We start from the raw sequence: 18,800 nt of genomic DNA on the forward strand, positions 1-18,800 counted from the left end.
TGTCTTTGCTACCTGCCATATGCGACCATCGAATCTCAGTCATTTTGTGTGGTAAAAATCTTCACCAATTTGTATCATGATTGATAACGTCCCCTGCAACGTGACCCCATTTTCTAGACCTGCGACTTTTCTCAGTATTGAGGCTCAGGACTTCCATGATTTTCTATTAATAGATTAATTGTCATGATGTGCTAGGATTTAAACTCACTTGTCAAAAATTCCGGCCCATTACTGATTGGATAATGGCCGGAATTTTAACCAATTTGCAAGATTTTTGCAACTCTTTCCTGTTTGTGATAATCTGTTGCCAATATTCCCAGCTGTTTTAGCTGTAAACTGTAACAATAGATCATGTTACCGTAGTAATATAAAAGCCATTATGTTAGGCACATACAATCTATCCTAAATGCTGCTGCCAGAATCACTCTACTCTTTCCTAGATCTGCCTCAGCATCTCCCCTTATGAAATCCCTCTCCTGGCTTCCGATCAAATCCCGCATCTCACACTCCATTCTTCACCTCACTTTTAAAGCTCTATACTCTTCTGTCCCTCCTTACATCTCAGCCCTAATTTCTCGCTATGCACCATCCCGACTCTTGCGTTCTGCTCAAGGATGTCTTCTTTCTACCCCCTTTGTATCTAAAGCCCTCTCCCACCTTAAACCTTTTTCACTGACTGGCCCACACCTCTGGAATGCCCTTCCCCTCAGTACCCGACTTGCACCCTCTCTATCCACCTTTAAGACCCACTTTAAGACACACTTGCTTAAAGAAGCATATGGATAGCACTGTGGATATTCTGAACACATGATACATAAAGCTTTGCCCCCTGCAGACGCACTTACCAGAACTCCCTCTGTCTCTGTACGTTCTCCCTACCTACCAAATAGACTGTAAGCTCCTCGGGGCAGGGACTCCTCTTCCTTAATGTTACTTTTATGTCTGAAGCACTTATTCCCATGATCTGTTATTTATATTATCTGTTATTTATTTGATTACCACATGTATTACTACTGTGAAGCGCTATGTACCTTAATGGCGCTATATAAATATAGACATACAATACAATCAGGATTTTGACTGATTTATAACAGGAGCACCAAACGATTGACAGCTTAGGCTGCGCTTATAGTGACGGCGACGCGACGTCGCCCGAAAACAAATACATTGCCGCCGCCGCGTGCGTTTATAGTGCATGCGACGGTGACGGAGTGACGTCGCGAAAATCTGAAGCGGCAAAATTTGATTTTTCAAGGGCCGTCGCGTCACATGACAGCCCTTGAACAAATCAAATTGCCGGAATCCCGCGACCCCGCCGCCCGGCGAAACATAACTTTCGCCGGTGACGACGGGTGACGTCACCCTCCGTGTCACCGTCGCCAACGACGGCACTATAGGCACGGCCTTAGGTAAGAATGTAGAATTATACATTGTCATAGGCTTTACATATACAAATAGGAGAGAGAAACAGGCAGGGGGGAGGAATGTAGTTTTGCTGCTTTAACCAATTTTACCTACTGCTGTAACCATGTTGTCATGATCTGTTTTGTGTTGTCCAGAATTATTCAAATATTGTCTTTGTATAACAAGTTCTAGTTGTTGGTTTTTCTTTCACCCCTCCCCACGCCCATCCTGTGTCTTGTTGATTTCCACTACCCCCTTTTTTAACGCGATACCAATAATTATCCTTACCCCTTATAAATGGTAAAATGTAGGCTGATTTATCACTTACATATTGTTTATTGATTAGGTCTGTAGCATAATGCGCTTTCCAAATAAAAACTAAGGTTACAAAAAATATATATATATATATTGGCACTGCTTAAATGCATGATAGCACGATCCACAAACTAGGGAGCCAAGCTTATTGGGCATCACATTTGAAAAATGTATATTGTATTTTTCTGCTATGAAATTAAACATGGAAGGGGTCTTATCAAATTACCTCTTTTAAGTTTGCAAACGTAGACGGCAATTTATATAACTTTACAAGATCTCTTTATTTTACATTCTCACTCAATCTTCCTTTACAGAGTATTCTGTGCAAAGCATAAACTGGATGGACCTGGGAGTTGTTCAACCCGTAAGTTGTTCCCAAAAAAGATTGAATGCATATAGTTAAAATTGTAAGCGATTTTTATATAAAAGCCAATGGCATAGTTATTATGTTACTGTGTGAGTGGTTTACATAGGGATGGGCAAACTGGCAGCTTCCCCTGAAATATTCCATTGGAAAATAATGATGTCTTCTTAGATTAGTCAATTTGAATAGACCAATAATTATATAAATATTACGTTCTCATTCCCAATGCATTTTGGTTACTTTAAAGATTTGTTGAGTGGAGAAAGGGTGCAGCTGGGGCTGCCAAGAGGATTGCCAGGTACTTGGACACAAGCCTTGACCTGGGACTTGAACAGTTTGGCGAGAGGAGGATGGGAGGGTCATGGTGTAAGGGGCAGGGTACCAGCTGATCAAATTGGTGAGTGATGGCAGCCACTTTGTTGAGAGATCTGTGATCTGAAGAGGGAAGTTTTTTCTTCTATTGTAAATCAGGAATGTTTTTATACTATAATTGATATCATATCTTTAATTCTTTTAATTCCCGCTTTTCTCCATGCCTGGAAGGCTCCCTTGGGTAGCCCCATTTCCAATTTTGGTTTATCAAAGAGGGGGATCATGTCCAATTGTTTATTTGTAAATTTGTACTTACATTGAAGTCGGTCCCATAGTGATAGAGAGTGCCTAATCACTGAATAAGCTATCTATCGCACACGGAGTCTAACTGTTTTGACCATCCATAAGAGAGAATTTATATTGGCCGGGCCAGACTCAGTTCAGTCTATCTCAACCCATCCCCTGGATTCTCTCTTTTAATTCTATAGCATAATCTGCCCGAGTTGAGGCATAATAGTATATCATCAGGTCGGGGAAGGCTAGTCCCCCACAATAAATTTTTGTCGTTTAAATTTTTGTTTACCGTTTGTCAGGGTTTTGCTTTACTTTTCTCCCTCTGTCTTTTCTTTTGTGTCCCACTCAACGCGGAAGTCCACAAGATTCTATATGCCAGGGGCCCGTACACTTAGCCCCCCCAACGGCTTACAGCTCTTCATGCAGAAGGAGCTTCAGTACACCACCAATAGTTCTGGTACTTTTTGTTTTAAAATAATTTGATCATGACTCCACTTAAGATAATATCACACAATGTGAATGGTTTAAATAGTCCCCATAAGAGACATATGGCTACGTCTAACTATAAAAAGGAAGGGGCCGATATTATTATTTTACAAGAAACACATTATGGTAATTGACACAAACCTTTTTTTTTTCATAAACAGTACTCACCGACTTACTTAGCCTCCTCTCCGGTCAAGAAAAGGGGAGCTGCAGTCCTGTTCAATAATAATGTACCTTTCCAGAAAGTTTGAATAGTTGAAGATAAAGAAGGCCAATATATATTCCTAGCAGGTTTTTTAAATAATAAGAGTATAATTAAGAGTATCTCTCGTCTTCCAGTCTTGGTTTCTTTCCAGACAAACAAAAAACTCTGGGTCCGTCTGGAAGATTACTTGATCTTTGCTGTTTGAAAAAAGATATTTTCTTTGCTGTTGTTTCTTGGCTGAACAATAAACTGTGTGTTTTCTTCTTGATCTTTCATTGCTGTTTGTTCTTTGATCTTTCTTTTATTTTCTGGTTCTTTGATCAAAACCACATACTTATAACCTTGTTGAGAAAGGAGATTCCAGACTCACCCCTTTAACCAGGGGCACATCCTCAATCCCTCCTCCCCTACTGTAAGTGATGTATGTCTCAGATTCGATGCTGGATCGCCAGAAAAAAAATAACTATTCGGAAGATAATTGAGGAGACGAAAAAAATTCCTTTTTTTTTTGTACAGTATATAGATCTTTGTGTTTCCTTTCAGTAGAAATAAAATGCCAGACATAGATTTCTTAGCACTTTCTACTTCATTCTTGTAGAGGCAAAATAATAAATGAATAGACTTCAGATATACTGCATTAGTTGCCTCTAATGATATTTGTTTGTTCTTTCTGACGCATCTTCTTAAAAACAGATTCATATAGTCATTTCTTCATCTACAGATTAACCTATGCATGACTAGCAATAATACAATGAAACAATAACATATTCTCATCCTTGGAAATTACTTATCAATAAGTATGGGCACAAAGCCTATAACCGTGATGGGGTCTATTTTGTACCCAAAATGTGCTATAAACAATTCACTTTCCTACAAATAATTTGTTTTTAAATGTGTTTTTCTCACATGCCACCACCCTTCTACCAATTCAACAGTTTACTCAAATTATAACAAAATTAAATCTATAAAGATGCTGAATAACATAAATCCCATTTACACACCCGTTTCTCGGAGCAGCTGTGGATGAAATGTCGCACTCTTTCAGATTCCATCCCCTTCAAAACCCTCCTGTCCTGTTACAACTTACCTCGGTGCCTTCCTCTCCTCTGCACCCATTCACATGAATCCTCCTTCATCTAATCTAAATGCTTTCACCCCTGTAAGACAGAAGGAAGTATCTCAGTTAATTTTCTCCTCTTCCTCTACTATCTGCCAGCTTGATCCCATTCCTTCCCATCTCCTCAGACCTCTGACCACCTCTCTGCACTTACTCACATTTTCAACTCATCCTCAACTCTGGTGCCTTTCCCTCACCCTTTAAACATCCTATTGCAAGACCAATCCTCAAGAATTAGACTCTTGACCCCACTAACTAATATAACTATTGAGCTCTCTCTTTCCTGCCTTTTGCCTCTAAATTTCTGGAATATCTTGTATTTTTCTGCATTCTTTCTTTTCTATGGTCCTGCCCTCTCCTAAACCTTGTCACGCTTGTGCTCTCCTCACAAGCACAGGGAAGAAAGGGAAGGACCCGTCAGCGAGGTGGGGAGGCCGCAGGGGATACGAAGGAAGTAAGTTGCCGCGCAGCTTGGGATCGGCGCACGTAGTCACGTGACCGCGCCACGCTCATGAGAATGCGCGACGCGTCCGGAGGTGCGGTGCCTACTCAGAGACATGAGTGATCCAGCTGCACGTGCGCGTACGCTCTGACAGCAAAGCGGGAGTGCACGCGCTCTCAGGCACCAACGCGGGGTTGTGGGAAGCCAACGCTTCAGCACAGGAGTCTGGAAACAGAAACCAGGAACATGGAACATGAGCATGGAGTCCAGAGCACAAGGTAACATCCAGAGAAGGATTGCTTCTTGGAGAACGTCCAGACTTCTTAAAGGCATAGTGACAGAAACAGCAAGGTGCAGCGAAACTAAACATAACATAAGGGTTCTTAGTCTAATCCATTGGCCAAGGAATTATAAGACTGCTACCACGTCAAGGTGAACCCTACTAAGCAGGTATCTACACTACCCGACGGTAAACTAACCTCAGTAGTATAAGAGTGACTGTCCCAGTTTTCCGGAATCCACAGGAGATAAGTAAAGGTCCCAAGGAGGTCCAGGCAGGAACAGTATGCGATGAGTACTAGCAGGCACCAGGGCAGGCAGCAAAAGACTAATAGCAGAGAGAAAGTCAAAGAGAGGCTTACTCCCTGTCAGGAGGAAGAGGGCAGGGTTTGCCAGAAAGCAAGATGGCGTTGCTTGCTTCAGAATCCTTAAAGACACAGGATCTTGACTCGCAGCTAGAGGGCGGTGATCAGAAGTAAACAGGTAAGGAAGGAACACGCCGCAGGGGGCGTGTTTCGCGCATCGTTACAGACCTGCAGTAACCAGGTTTTCACACTGGTCACTACTGAAACAGCATTCACCAAAGTAGCAAACAACCTTCACATTGCTAAATCCAAAGGACATCACTCCCTTCTTATTCTACTTGACACGTGTGAAACCTTAAATACTGTTGACCGCCCCCTTCTCTTTCACACGTTTCACTCCCTTGGTGTTCATGACAAAGCACTCCTCTCCTGGTTTTCTTTCTATTGTTCTCATTCCTTTAGTGTATCTATTTCTAACTCCTCTTCTTTCTCTGCTGGCCAATGTGTTTGTGCACCTCAAGGCTCTTTATTTATTTTCTGATGTTACACAACTGTATTTATCCACACCGAACCTCTCATCTGCAGTACAGCACCAGGTCTCCAATTGTCTCACATCAATCTCTCCTAAATGGCAGCGCGACTAAACTAATATGTCAAAGACTGAGATGCTCATAATCCAATAAAGTCCTATTGTGTCCCTTTCTATGTCAGTTATTAATAGAGAAAAATAGGGTGCTCATTCGTTTTTTCCTTATGTCAGTTATTAACACTACTATGCATTCAAATCTGTTGTTTAAGCATCATATTTTTGTTCTCAACTTAATTTAATGCTATAACTAAATGTTGCCGCTTCTTTCATTGTAACATTGCGTTAATATAACATTTTCTTCATGTCTCTACTACTAAAATATTAATTAATGCCTTCATTCTCTCCCACCTGGACTACTGGAACCCTCTCTTAACGGGCCTCTCTGCCTTGCACCTTTCTAACCTTCAATGGCCCCGGATACATCAAGCTCTATAAAAATTGCGTTTTTGAAACGCTTGTTAACAGCACAAAAATAAGTCGGTATCTAGCAATGGTTGTACAATCTGAAAAAAACACGTGTTGTGCCAAGAAAATTGTAGATATTTATTGCCATAATGGTTGAGTTGGCGTAAAAATGGCAGAAACGTCACGTATGTTACGCCGGTGCTGCCCACAGACCAGATCCGTCCCTTATACTGAGGTGGGGACGTATATGAGCGCGCACCCGCAGCAAAAGGAGCGTGTCCAGAGTGTGGTGTTTTATGCGTTGCCAGGTCAGGTGGTGTTAGCTTTAGCAATACTTGCCGGTACCGGTAAAGAAGTGCCGTAGTCGTTGCCGTTTAGCCAAGGTCAGGGATTGGAGAATTCCGGAAGGTCGGTGTCCAAGCAGGGATCGAGAGCCAGAGGTTGACGTCCGCCAAGCCAAGTCGTGACCTGATTAAATAAGAGAGAAAGTGCCAGAGTAGACATCCGCATGTGGAGACTATGTTGAGCGATGTGGAAATGGCAGGACAGGCATAATATAAACCTGGTGGAGTGCATGAAGCTGTCCTGGATAGGCTGCCTAAAGAAGGATACAGGTGAAGAGTCTTTGTGTCTGATTGAATTCTGTGAGAGAGTTGTGGGCGTGGCGTCACTGCAGGAGCAGTGAATAAATTAAGATCTGGCGCGCGCTCTGCAACGGGGGTGGGCGCGCGCCCGTGTACAGTGGCAGCCGCCATAGCTCGAGTCGCTTGCGGCTCAGCAACCGCCCCCCGGGGACATGGAGGCAGTAGCGGCCAGGACATGAGGTGAGGGGAGGTCACGCAGCGGCCGTTGTGACCCCCGGATCCTCACAGTACCCCCCCTCAGGGTCGGCCTCAGGACGATCCTCCCTGGGTTTAGACGGAAACTTCTTTCAAAAACGTTTAAGAAGTCCAGGTGCATGGATGTCTTTAAGAGATACCCATGATCTCTCTTCGGGTCCAAAGCCCTTCCAATGGACCAGGAATTGAACCTTACCTCTCGAGAGGCGGGAATCCAGTATAGCTCGGACCTCATACTCTTCGTTGCCCTGTATGATAATTGGATCTGGTCTCAGAGTGTGGTCCAGAAAGAGAGGGCTGGAAATGAAGGGCTTGAGAAGAGATGTGTGAAAAACATTAGGAATTCTGATGCTTGGAGGCAGTTGAAGACGGAAGGCCACTGGGTTAATCTGCTCCACGATAGGAAATGGCCCCAGAAACCTCGGTGCCAATTTAGGGGAAGGAGTTTTGAGGTGGATATTCTTTGTAGACAACCAAACCTTGTCCCCTGGTTTGTAGTTGGGTGCAGGTCGGTGACGGCGATCCGCCTGCATCTTAGAAGAAAGGGAGGCTTTTTGAAGTGCCAATTGGATTCTAGCCCAAGAGTCCTGTAGGAGGGAGATGTGTTCATCCACAGATGGAACTCCGGAGGAGATATTGTAAATGGGTAGGCGAGCCGGGTGAAAGTCGTAATTAATAAAGAAAGGAGTCTCACCAGTGGATTAATTCCTGGAGGAATTAAAGGCATACTCAGCCCAGGAGAGTAATTCCGCCCAGTCATCCTGTGAATCAGAGACAAAGCACCTTAAATACTTCTCGAGAGATTGATTAACCCTCTCGGTCTGTCCATTAGATTGGGGGTGATGTCCCGAAGAGAAGGAGAAAGCAATGCCCAGTCTTCTGGTGAAGATCCTCCAGAATTTGGAAACAAATTGAGAGCCACGATCCGACACGATGGATGTGGGTATGCCATGGATCTAAAAATTTCTTTGGAGAAGCTATCGGCTAGGGCGGGTGAGGAGGGTAATCCTTTGAGAGGAATAAAATGTGCCATCTTGGAAAACCGATCCACCACTACTAGAATGGTGTTCATGCCATTCGACCTAGGCAATTCAACAATAAAGTCCATGGATATGTGTGACCAGGGGCGCTTCGTAATGGGTAAAGGTAAAAGAAGACCATGAGGTTTCTGACAAGGAATTTTATTGCGTGCACATACCGGACAGGCCCGTGTAAATTTAAGAATGGATTTGGCCATATTGGGCCACCTTTTTTTGAACAAATCTATTGTATCTTCCATCACAGTCTCCATGGGTAATGAATTCCACATTTTAACTGCCCTTACTGTAAAGAACCTTTTCCTTTGTTGCTGGTGAAATTTCCTTTCCTCCAACCTTAAGGGATGGCCCAGAATCCTTTGTACTGCCCGTGGGATGAACAGTTATTTGAAAGCTTGTATTGTCCCTGAATATATTTGTATATAGTTATCATATCCCCTCTTAGATGCCTCTTTTCTAATGTAAATGTAGCCAGGTCCCCATCTGCCTGCCAAGCCCCCCCTCACCTTCCTGGCGATCGCGGGTGCCGCCGAGCCCAATGGCGGTCCCGTCGGCCGATCGGAAGAGTGGGGGCGGTCAGAGTCCTGCTCGGGGGTTGCCGGGGACGCATGCGGCCGGTTGCCAGGGCCGCGATCGCGTCGTTAGGGCTCCCGGCGCTCCCGAAGCAGGGCGGCGAGGGCACCGCCATCTTCTAAGTGTTAGCGCATGCGCAGTACAGATCTCGGTGCGGTGGCCAGCCAGGGACATTGAACCCTAGCCTACCAGGGACAGGCTCTTGAAAGGGACTACAAGTCCCATGAGCCTCAGCTGCGCCCCACGTGACGCCAGGGAGCCAATAGGGCTGAAGTATTGCCCTGCAGGCAAGAAAAGATACATTTCGCGGGCTTGGAGCACGCTAGTCAGTCAGGACCAGGACAAGCTAGGGGAAGGAGGTCAGTGCAGGGGTCAGTGATCCACTGCATTAGGCCAGCAGACCCCTAGGTCCCAGTTAGGTCCTGACCCACTGTGTAGCTTGTGGTGCTATAGGGACAGGCCCTAGATAGGGACACAGCCCCATTAGCTATTTGGATAGTCAGGGACACAGCGCTGAAGCCATGCAGCCCTGCAAGGTGGGTTCTGGGCTCAGAACGCCACCAAAGACACTGAGACTAAGGTGATATTATCCACGCCGAAATTCACCCAACGCGGTGCGGAGGACGACGTCGGATCGGGCGGAATCCCTGTCGTGGTCTGCGGAACCCGGGGTGGGAGCCCCGGGCAGGTATCATATCTTCAAGTGCACCAACACTGTACAGCAACACAAGCAGCACGCCTAAAGGGTGGGGGTATCACTTGGGGACACTTACGTGGAGAGTGGCCAAGGGCCTTGTATAGTGCGATTGGACACGGTGTGGGGATACACGGTGGTGGGAGTGGGGTACCCAAATGCCACGTTGAATGATATGTACAGTAGAGTTTAAGTTATGCAGTAAAGCCTGTCCTGTTTTACAACTGTGTGGTTACCGTGATTGTTTCCTGTGAGGGCCTCCTCCCACTCCGTTGGGATCCCTCCCAGGTGGAGGCGTTGCACCACGAGATTGTCATATGTATGTACCCCAGGCTCCCTGTGCGGAGACTTAGGCTCCTTAGAGCCACACAGGTATACACAGCAGTAGTAGCGTCTGAATTCACAGGGAATAACCGTTACATAAATAAATCTAATTTAGCTAGCCTCTCCTCATAAGTTAGATTGTCCATCCCCTTTATTAATTTGGTGGCTCTTCTCTGCACTCTCTCTAGTTCCATAATGCCTTTTCTTAGGATTGGTGCCCAAAATTGTACTCAATATTCAAGGTGTGGTCTTACTAATGCTTTTTAAAGGGGCATAATTATGTTTACTTCCCTTCCATCCATTGCCCGTTTGATGCAAGATAAGATCTTGTTTGCCTTTGCAGCTACTGCATGACATTGGGCACTATTGCTAAGCCTGCTGTCTACAAGCACTCCTAAATCCTTCTCCATCAAGGATTCCCCCAATATATCTCCATTTAATTTGTAAGTCGCCTTGTTATTCTTGCATCCCAAATGCATAACCTTACATTTATCTGTATTAAACCTCATCTGCCATTTACCTGCCCATGTTTCCAGTCTCTCCAAGTCCTTCTGAAGAGAAATTACATCCTGCTCTGATTCTATTACCTTACACAATTTAGTATCATCAGCAAAGATGGAGACTTTTCTCTCGATCCCAACCTCAAGGTCATTAATAAACAAGTTAAAAAGCAGGGGTCCCAGTACTGATCCCTGAGGTACTCCACTCATGACTTTAGCCTAACTTGAAAAAGTTCCATTTATGACAACCCTCTGTTTTCTGTCCTTTAACCAGTTTTCAATCCAGGTGCTTATATTATTACTGAGTCCAATTTTCTTTATTTTGTACACCAACCTTTTGTGTGAAACCGTATCAAAAGCCTTTGCAAAATCTAAGTAGACCGCATCAACTGCATTACCCTGGTCTAAATTCCTACTTACCTCTTCAAAGAAACAAATAAGGTTAGTTTGGCAAGATCTATCCTTCATAAATCCATGCTAACTATTGCTAATAATTTTGTTTTCCATTAGGTATTCCTGAATATTATCCCGTATTAAACCTTCAAGTAGTTTCCCTACTATTGAAGTCAGGCTTACAGGTCTGTAATTTCCCGGTTGTGATCTAGCTCCCTTTTTAAATATAGGCACCACATCTGCTTTACGCCAATCTTGTGGTACTGAGCCTGTGGAAATGGAGTCCTTGAATATTAAATATAATGGTTTGGCTATTACTGAGCTTAACTCCTTGAGAACTCTTGGATGTATGCCATCGGGGCCATGTGCCTTATTTACTTTAATTTTTTCAAGTTGCTTATGAACTTCTTCCTCAGTTAACCAATTGTTCATTAATATGGAGGTTGTGGCTTCCTCCTGCGGCACTACTATTGAACTTAATTCTTCCCTGGTAAACACAGAGGCAAAGAATTTGTTTAATACCTCAGCTTTTTCCTTATTTCCAATAATCTGCCTACCCATCTCACACTGAAAGAGTCCTATATTTTCTTTTCTCATTTTTTTGTTATTAAGGTACTTAAAGAACTTTTTAGGGTTGACCTTACTTTCTATTGCAATCCTTTTTTCATTATCCATTTTTGCTAATTTGATTGCCCTTTTGCAATTTTTGTTACATTCCTTATAATTCTGATACGATGTCTCTGTCGCTTCTGACTTAAAGAATCTAAACGCCTTCCTCTTCTTGTCCATTTCCTCCCCTACCTGTTTATTTAGCAACATTGGTTTTGACTTATTTCTTTTATACTTATTACCCAAGGGTACACACTGATAAGTGTGCTTTTCTAACAATGTTTTAAAGACTGCCCATTTATCTTCTACATTTTTCCCTGCAAAAACATCATCCCATTGTATTACTACTAGATTAGACCTGTTTATTAAAATCTGCCTTTCTAAAGTTTAAGGTCTTTGTTGAACCCAAGTAATCTGTTTTTTGATCATTTATTTCAAATGAGACCGTGTTATGATCAGTGTTACCCAAATGTTCCAGGACTTGAATATTTGTTATTACTTCTACATTGTTTGATATGACCAAATCCAGAACTGCCCCTCTCCTGGTTGGTTCCTCAATAATTTGGGTTATATAATTGTCTTTAAGCACCCCCAAAAACCTGTTTCCTTTTGTTGTAACGCTAATCTCATTGCCCCAGTCTATATCTGGATAATTAAAATCCCCCATTATGCAAACATGACCCAGTTTTGATGCCTTCTCCATTTGCAAAAGTATTTTAGCTTCCTCAATCTCACAGATATTTGATGGTTTATAGCATATTCCCACAAACATTTTCTTTATACTTTTATCTCCACTGCTAATTTCTATCCACAAAGTCTCTACATTTTCATCATTCCCTTCATAGACATCATCCCTTATAATAGGTTTTAGATCCGGTTTAACATATAAACATACTCCACCTCCCCTTCTATTTGTTCGATCCTTCCGAAAAAGAGAATAACCCTCTAAATGAACTGTCCAGTCATGAGTTTCATCCCACTATGTTTCAGTAATGCCTATGATATCATACTGCTCCCTTGCAGCTATTAATTCACGCTCCTCCATTTTATCTGTCAGGCTTCTTGCATTAGCAAGCATGCATTTAAGTTTTTTTTTCAGCCTTTACTATTATCTTATCTGCTCCTTCCTTTCTGCTCCCACTTGGTTTCGTCTTTAGAAGTTTTCTAGTATTATCTCTATTTACTATGGGTGTCTCACTGCTTGTCAAACTTGCACTTGCCCCCATTCTACCTCCATAACACTTTGTATCCTCATCTATTCCATTTAGTTCATTATCTTTTTCATTCCCCTCCCCCCTCCATCCTAGTTTAAAATCTCCTCCAACCTTTTTAGCATTCTCCCCCCTAGCACAGAAGATCCCTCTTCATTGAGGTGCAATCCGTCCCTAGAAAAGGAGTCCCAGTGCTCTAAAAACCCAAACCCCTCCTTCCTGCACCACTTTCTTAGCCATGCATTAACCTCCCTGATCTCTGACTGTCTCCCTGCGGTAGCGCATGGCACTGATAGTATTTCAGAAAATTCTACCTTGGAGGTCCTTGCCTTAAGCTTTTGGCCTAGATCCCTGTAATCATTTTTTAGGACCCTCCATCTTTCCCTAACTTTGTCATTGGTGCCGACGTGTACCAAGACCGCTGGGTCAATCCCAGCCCCCCCCCCCCCCCCAACAATCTGTCTACCCGATCCGCAATGTGCCGAACCCGAGCACCCGGGAGACAACAAACTGTTCGGTTCATGTGGCAACAAATTGCCCTATCTACTTTCCTAATAATGGAGTCCCCTACCACCACAATCTTTCTTTGTATCTGAGCATCCTGAGTCCCCACTGTGCTGGAGGAACTATTCCCTTGGCTGCTAGAGGAATTAGTCTCCCCCAGCCTTGCCATTTCTGCCCCAACATTCCCAATATCTTCACTCAACAGGGCAAATCTATTGGGATGTGTCAGCTCAGAAACGACCTGCCTCTCCCTATTGCCCCTGCTTCCCCTTTCTAACTGTCACCCAACTACCTACCTGCTCCTCACTAACAGCAACCAAGCTACCTACCTGCTCCTCACTAACAGCGCCACCATCTGCACCACTAGTCAAAGCAAGGGCCTGCTCAATGAGCTCTAATTCCCTTTCAAGATTGCCAATGTCCCTCAATATTGCAAGTTGCCTCTTCAGATCAGCAATCTCTGATTCTAAAGAGACCACCCGCTCACACCTCTCAAAGCGGTATGCTCCTTGGAACAGCTGCTCCAAGTGCACATACATGTGGCAAGATGTGCATTGAGTGGCAGTTTCAATCCTGCTCATTCTAGCAACTATGAAGTTTATAAGTACTACCAGTAAACTGTACTTCAATAAACTATACCTTGTTTAACCGCTTCCTTGTTCAAACTGCTTCTGGTTCTAACTGCACACACTTTAAACAACCAGCACTGTTTCTGGTTCTAACTGCACACACTTTAAACAACCAGCACTTCAAATCAACCACACAGATTTGTCAGTACACACAAGCTCCATGTTGTATCATGTCACCTTATTACAGGTTCACCCGTGCGTGCTGCATCAGGCCCACTGAGACAGTCTTCACCAGGTAAGATAAAAATATGTTACGTGTCAAAATGTAATTCACAATATTGTTCATTAATCACATACTTTGAGAATAATATAGATGTAACAAAGTTTGTGAATGACAACTATAAATACTTACTGTCGCGGCCGAGTTTATTCGAGCATTTGCCCGGTCTCGACCGCAACAGTAACCGGGCGCGCGCCGGGATGTCCCGGGCGCGCGCCGAAGCCTCGGAGGAGCGGTCCTCCGATCGGGGCTTCCTCTTCCCCTCTCCGGGTCCGCCGGGTCCCCCGGAACCCCCCACCACCGTCCCCCACATCGCGGGACACCAGGGCTCCCTCAGGGAGCCCTGTGCACGCGTGCAGGGGGCGCAGGCACCCGATGACGCGTGACCGCGCATCGGTGATGCGCGGCACGCTGAGGGGCTGCGGCTCGCAAGCCAGGACATATCCCGGTTTGCGGAACGAGCCGCAGTCAAATAAAGTGTGCCGCCTCTGTAGCAATAGATAAGTCACACATATGAACAGATTACTCATGCTATTGAATTACGGTTTTTGTAACTTTGTATGAAATGTTCTGTAAATATGAAGTACATGTTAGTTCAAATAAGCATCACTTAATATTTCTGTAATTATCACCTGTCTATCAATGTCTTCATAAGACAGTACTTTGCTACAAATTACACCATCACACATATCATCAACTATTGCACCTTAAAGTGAGGTAAGGCAAACCCACCACTGGGAACATCTACAGCTTGTAAGCAAATGAAGTCCAATTCCTCAGAAAGAGTAATGTTGACTTGTCACATACTGTACCTTTTCCATTTAATGAATGTAAACAAGTGCAATACAAGATTGATGTCAATGACATATAACAAAGCATTCACAGGCAGTGTCAAATTAGGCTCGCAAACTCCAAAACAGAAGAAGAACGGCACTCTAGTGGCCTTTGCAAAAAAGATGTAGTTAGAAAATACTACAGTGCAGAGATCGACGTTTTGTTCCTGTCGTGTACCTTTGTCAAGATACAAATAAAGGGAACTGGTGCAGTATATATACACAAATCTCAAAGCAATGAAGATATAAGTCTTAAGACACACCTCAGTGAAACCGGAAATAAACATGGTATCAGGTGTATTTGGCACAAACACCTTTGTATAGGTAACATTACTACTGTAAGTAACACGGTCCTAATGTATACTATGAACGCAAAAGTATATAAAAAATATATATTGTGAAGTACTATGATCCTATTGTGACTGTACATATATAAATATTCATATATTCCATTAATAAAAATGTGAAACTGTTGTGTATGCTGTGTTTACCATAAGTGATGTAGGTGTACAAACATATTAAAAATAATATTAATGAAAATAAAAACTGAATTAATACATCGGAGATTACTGGTGCAAATAAACAAATATACAGGCAGTCCTCATTTTACAACGCTTCGCTTTACAACGAATGGCTTATCCAACTCTATGCAATGCATACCTACGTTCATTTTTACAACACCAAAACGGCTTATCCAACGCTCTTACAATGCTTTGCAAAGTTGTTTGTGTATATAATATATATATTATATAATATATTATTATATTTTATGTTATATTATATATAATACAGTATATGCACTATATAATTTATGTGTGTGCTGCATATCTTATTGCCTGCAAAAAATATTTGGTGTATTTTAGTGTTAAAAATGCCTTCAGGAACGGAACCTTTCATTTAAACTGTGTTCCTATGGGAAAACGTGTTTCGCTTTACAACGTTTCGCTATCCAACGCCATTTTGAGTAACGCATTGTGTCGGATAACCGAGGACTGCCTGAACTGTATAACTTGTTAAATATATGTAAGGAGAATATCCTAAAGTGTATATGTATACAGCAGCGGCAGACTTTATTCTAACAAATCACCGGTTTGTACCCGGCAGGTTCCTGGAATGTGACACTGTTCACCTGGAGCATGCCGCGTTCCAAACCAGGGGTGATGCCCGGCTGACGCGCGGCTGATGTGTTAATTTAAAATGGTTCAGGATTTATTAGGCTGCAATGCTTCGCGTGTCCGCCAGATGGCATAAATGCATGAATTGTAATACAGTATATATATACAAAACCATATATATATACTGCACCGACACACTTTATTCGAGCAAATACCCAGTATGTACCTGGCAGATACCTGGAATGCGCCGCTCCTCACCTCTGACAAGCCCCGTTGCGTTTGCCTTCCCAGCCTGGGTTCATGCCTGGCTGACGGGCGGCTAATCTGTTAAATGATAATGATTAGGATTTAATAGGCTGCAATGCTTCGCGTGTCTACCAGATGGCATAAATTCATGAATTGTAATGCAGTATATATATATATACTGTGCAGTATTGCAGCCAGCGGGAATAAAATGCTTCAATCCCTGCTTGGAAAATACCTCAATGCACTCGGGCAGAAAACAGTCACAAACCTCAATACACCCGGGTATACCCGAATTCGTGGGACTAGCCGAGCTCGAATAAAGTGTGTCGCCAGTGTATATACTTTATAACAACAACCCCTATAACCCCTAACATACAGTACTGTACACATACAGTACTGTATATGCACATCAATGATATTGTGGGCCGGCGGGGACGAGATGTGTTTGCAGCAGAGAGAGATCCGCTGCTCTCTCTGCGCAAACATCGGCACATTAAAAATTATTTAAAATACATTTTTATTCATAGTGTAGATGTGCAGGGGGTCTCCGGAGCTGAACCGTGTTGTTTTCAGGTTGGGGGACCCCCTGCTCCCCGAGATACAGCCCGCTTTATGAGGTGCCGGTATCCCTGTGCGTTTAAAGGTCCCGATCACGTGACCGCGACCTGTAAACAAAGCAGAGGGATACCGGCACCCCCTAAAGGGGCCTGTATCTCGGGGAGCAGGGGGTCCCCGGACCTAAAACCAACGCGGTTCTGCTCCGGAGACCCTCTGCACATCTACACTGTGAATAAAAAACATATATAAATAAACACTCGTTCCTTACCTTAGCGGCTATGTGCTACGGTAACGAAGCAGCATTTGTGTATTTTAATAATATTGTACAGTGAGCAGGGGGTTCCCTGAGCCAGAAATGAATGCTCAGGGGGCCCCCTGCTCCTGCACAATATTATTAAAAATACAGAACTGCTGCTTCATTACCATAGCGTATAGCCGCTAAGGCAATGAAGGGGTTAACCCACCGTACCCTCTTTATTGTGGGTAGCGGGGGTGGGTGAAGGGGGTATTTGGCCCTTGGTGTGAGTTTAGGACTTGCGGGGGGGTTGCGGGTGCACTTAACCCCTTCACGACCGTAGCAGTTAATACCGCTACGGTCATGAAGGGGTTAAGCCCTCCCGCTACCCCCCGCAAGCCCTAAACAACCACCGTTGGGGCTAATACCCCCTTCACCCACCCCCACTACCCACAATAAAAAAAACTCACACACAGCAGCCGCCAAAAAATAAATAAATCTAAATAAATAAATGACTATAAATAAATACATTTGAAATACATTTTTATTTATAGTGTAGATGTGCAGGGGGTCTCCGGAGCTGAACCGCGTTGGTTTCAGGTCCGGGGACCCCCTGCTCCCCGAGATACAGACCCCTTTATGAGGTGCCGGTATCCCTCTGCGTTTAAAGGTCCCGATCACGTGACCGCGGCCTGTAAACCAAGCAGAGGGATACCGGCACCCCCTAAAGGGGCCTGTATCTCGGGGAGCAGGGGGTCCCCGGACCTAAAACCAAAACGTTTCTGCTCCGGAGACCCTCTGCACATGTACAGTATAAATAAAACACACACATCAATAAAGAATCGTTCTTTACTTTAGCGGCTATGTGCTATGGTAATGCAGCAGCATGTGTGTATTTTAATAATATTGTACAGTGAGCAGGGGGTTCCCTGAGCCAGAAATGAATGCTCAGGGAACCCCCTGCTCCTGCACAATATTATTAAAAATACAGAAATGCTGCTTCATTACCATAGCGTATAGCCGCTAAGGCAATGAAGGGTTAAGGCAGAATAAACAATAAATACATTACATACATTTTTTTAATGTGTGTTTTAAACCTCCCTGCCTTCACTGTAATCTATGTAAAAACCCTCCCCCTATTGTGTGTTTTAAACTTCCCTGCCTTCACTGTAATCTATGTAAAACCCCCTCCCCTGATTGTGTGTGAAGCTTCCCTGCCTTCACTGTAATCTATGTAAAAAACCCTCCCCTATTGTGTCTGCTAAACTTCCCTGCTTTGACTAATCTGTGTAAGCCCCCCTCCCCCTATTGTGTCAGTTAAATCTGCCTGGCCTGTGTTTTCTGTGAGTGCAGTGTACTGTATGTAAATGTGGGGAGGGGCAGTGTATTGTATGTAAATGTGGGGAGGGGGATCCCGTGTAAATAACCACACCCACACCCACTACCCACCTGCACATGGCCCCTCCGCTGCTGCAAAAAAGAGACAAAAATTAAAACATACAAAGTAATGTCCCCTAACCCCTTAATCACCATAGCGGTTATTAACCGCTACAGTCATTAAGGGGTTAACCCACCCTCACCCACCACTCGGGATGCCTACCTACCCTCCCACACTAACCCCCCCGTGAGGCCTAACCACCCAGTACCCACAAGGGAGGCCTACCCACATACCGATGGGGAAACACCCCCCCCCCCCACCCCCAGTACCCACAATAAAAACAGTACAGTGACCCACAATAAACAGCATTATATTTATTAAATAC

At 43.9% G+C, this 18,800-nt stretch overlaps 1 protein-coding gene across 3 annotated transcripts in view; it reads left to right on the forward strand.

The window, feature by feature from the left end:
* Positions 1-18,800, forward strand: part of PHF11 (PHD finger protein 11) — a 175,048-nt gene that overhangs the window by 92,781 nt on the left and 63,467 nt on the right. For all 3 annotated transcript variants that reach the window (XM_075591937.1, XM_075591938.1, XM_075591939.1), the window contains 2 exons: positions 2,034-2,083; positions 14,018-14,065. In XM_075591937.1, the coding sequence (XP_075448052.1) occupies positions 2,034-2,083; positions 14,018-14,065 (98 nt within the window). The remainder of the gene's footprint in view (positions 1-2,033; positions 2,084-14,017; positions 14,066-18,800) is intronic.

Source organism: Ascaphus truei, chromosome 3, assembly GCF_040206685.1.
Source record: "Ascaphus truei isolate aAscTru1 chromosome 3, aAscTru1.hap1, whole genome shotgun sequence".
In the NCBI taxonomy this organism is placed as follows: domain Eukaryota; kingdom Metazoa; phylum Chordata; class Amphibia; order Anura; family Ascaphidae; genus Ascaphus; species Ascaphus truei.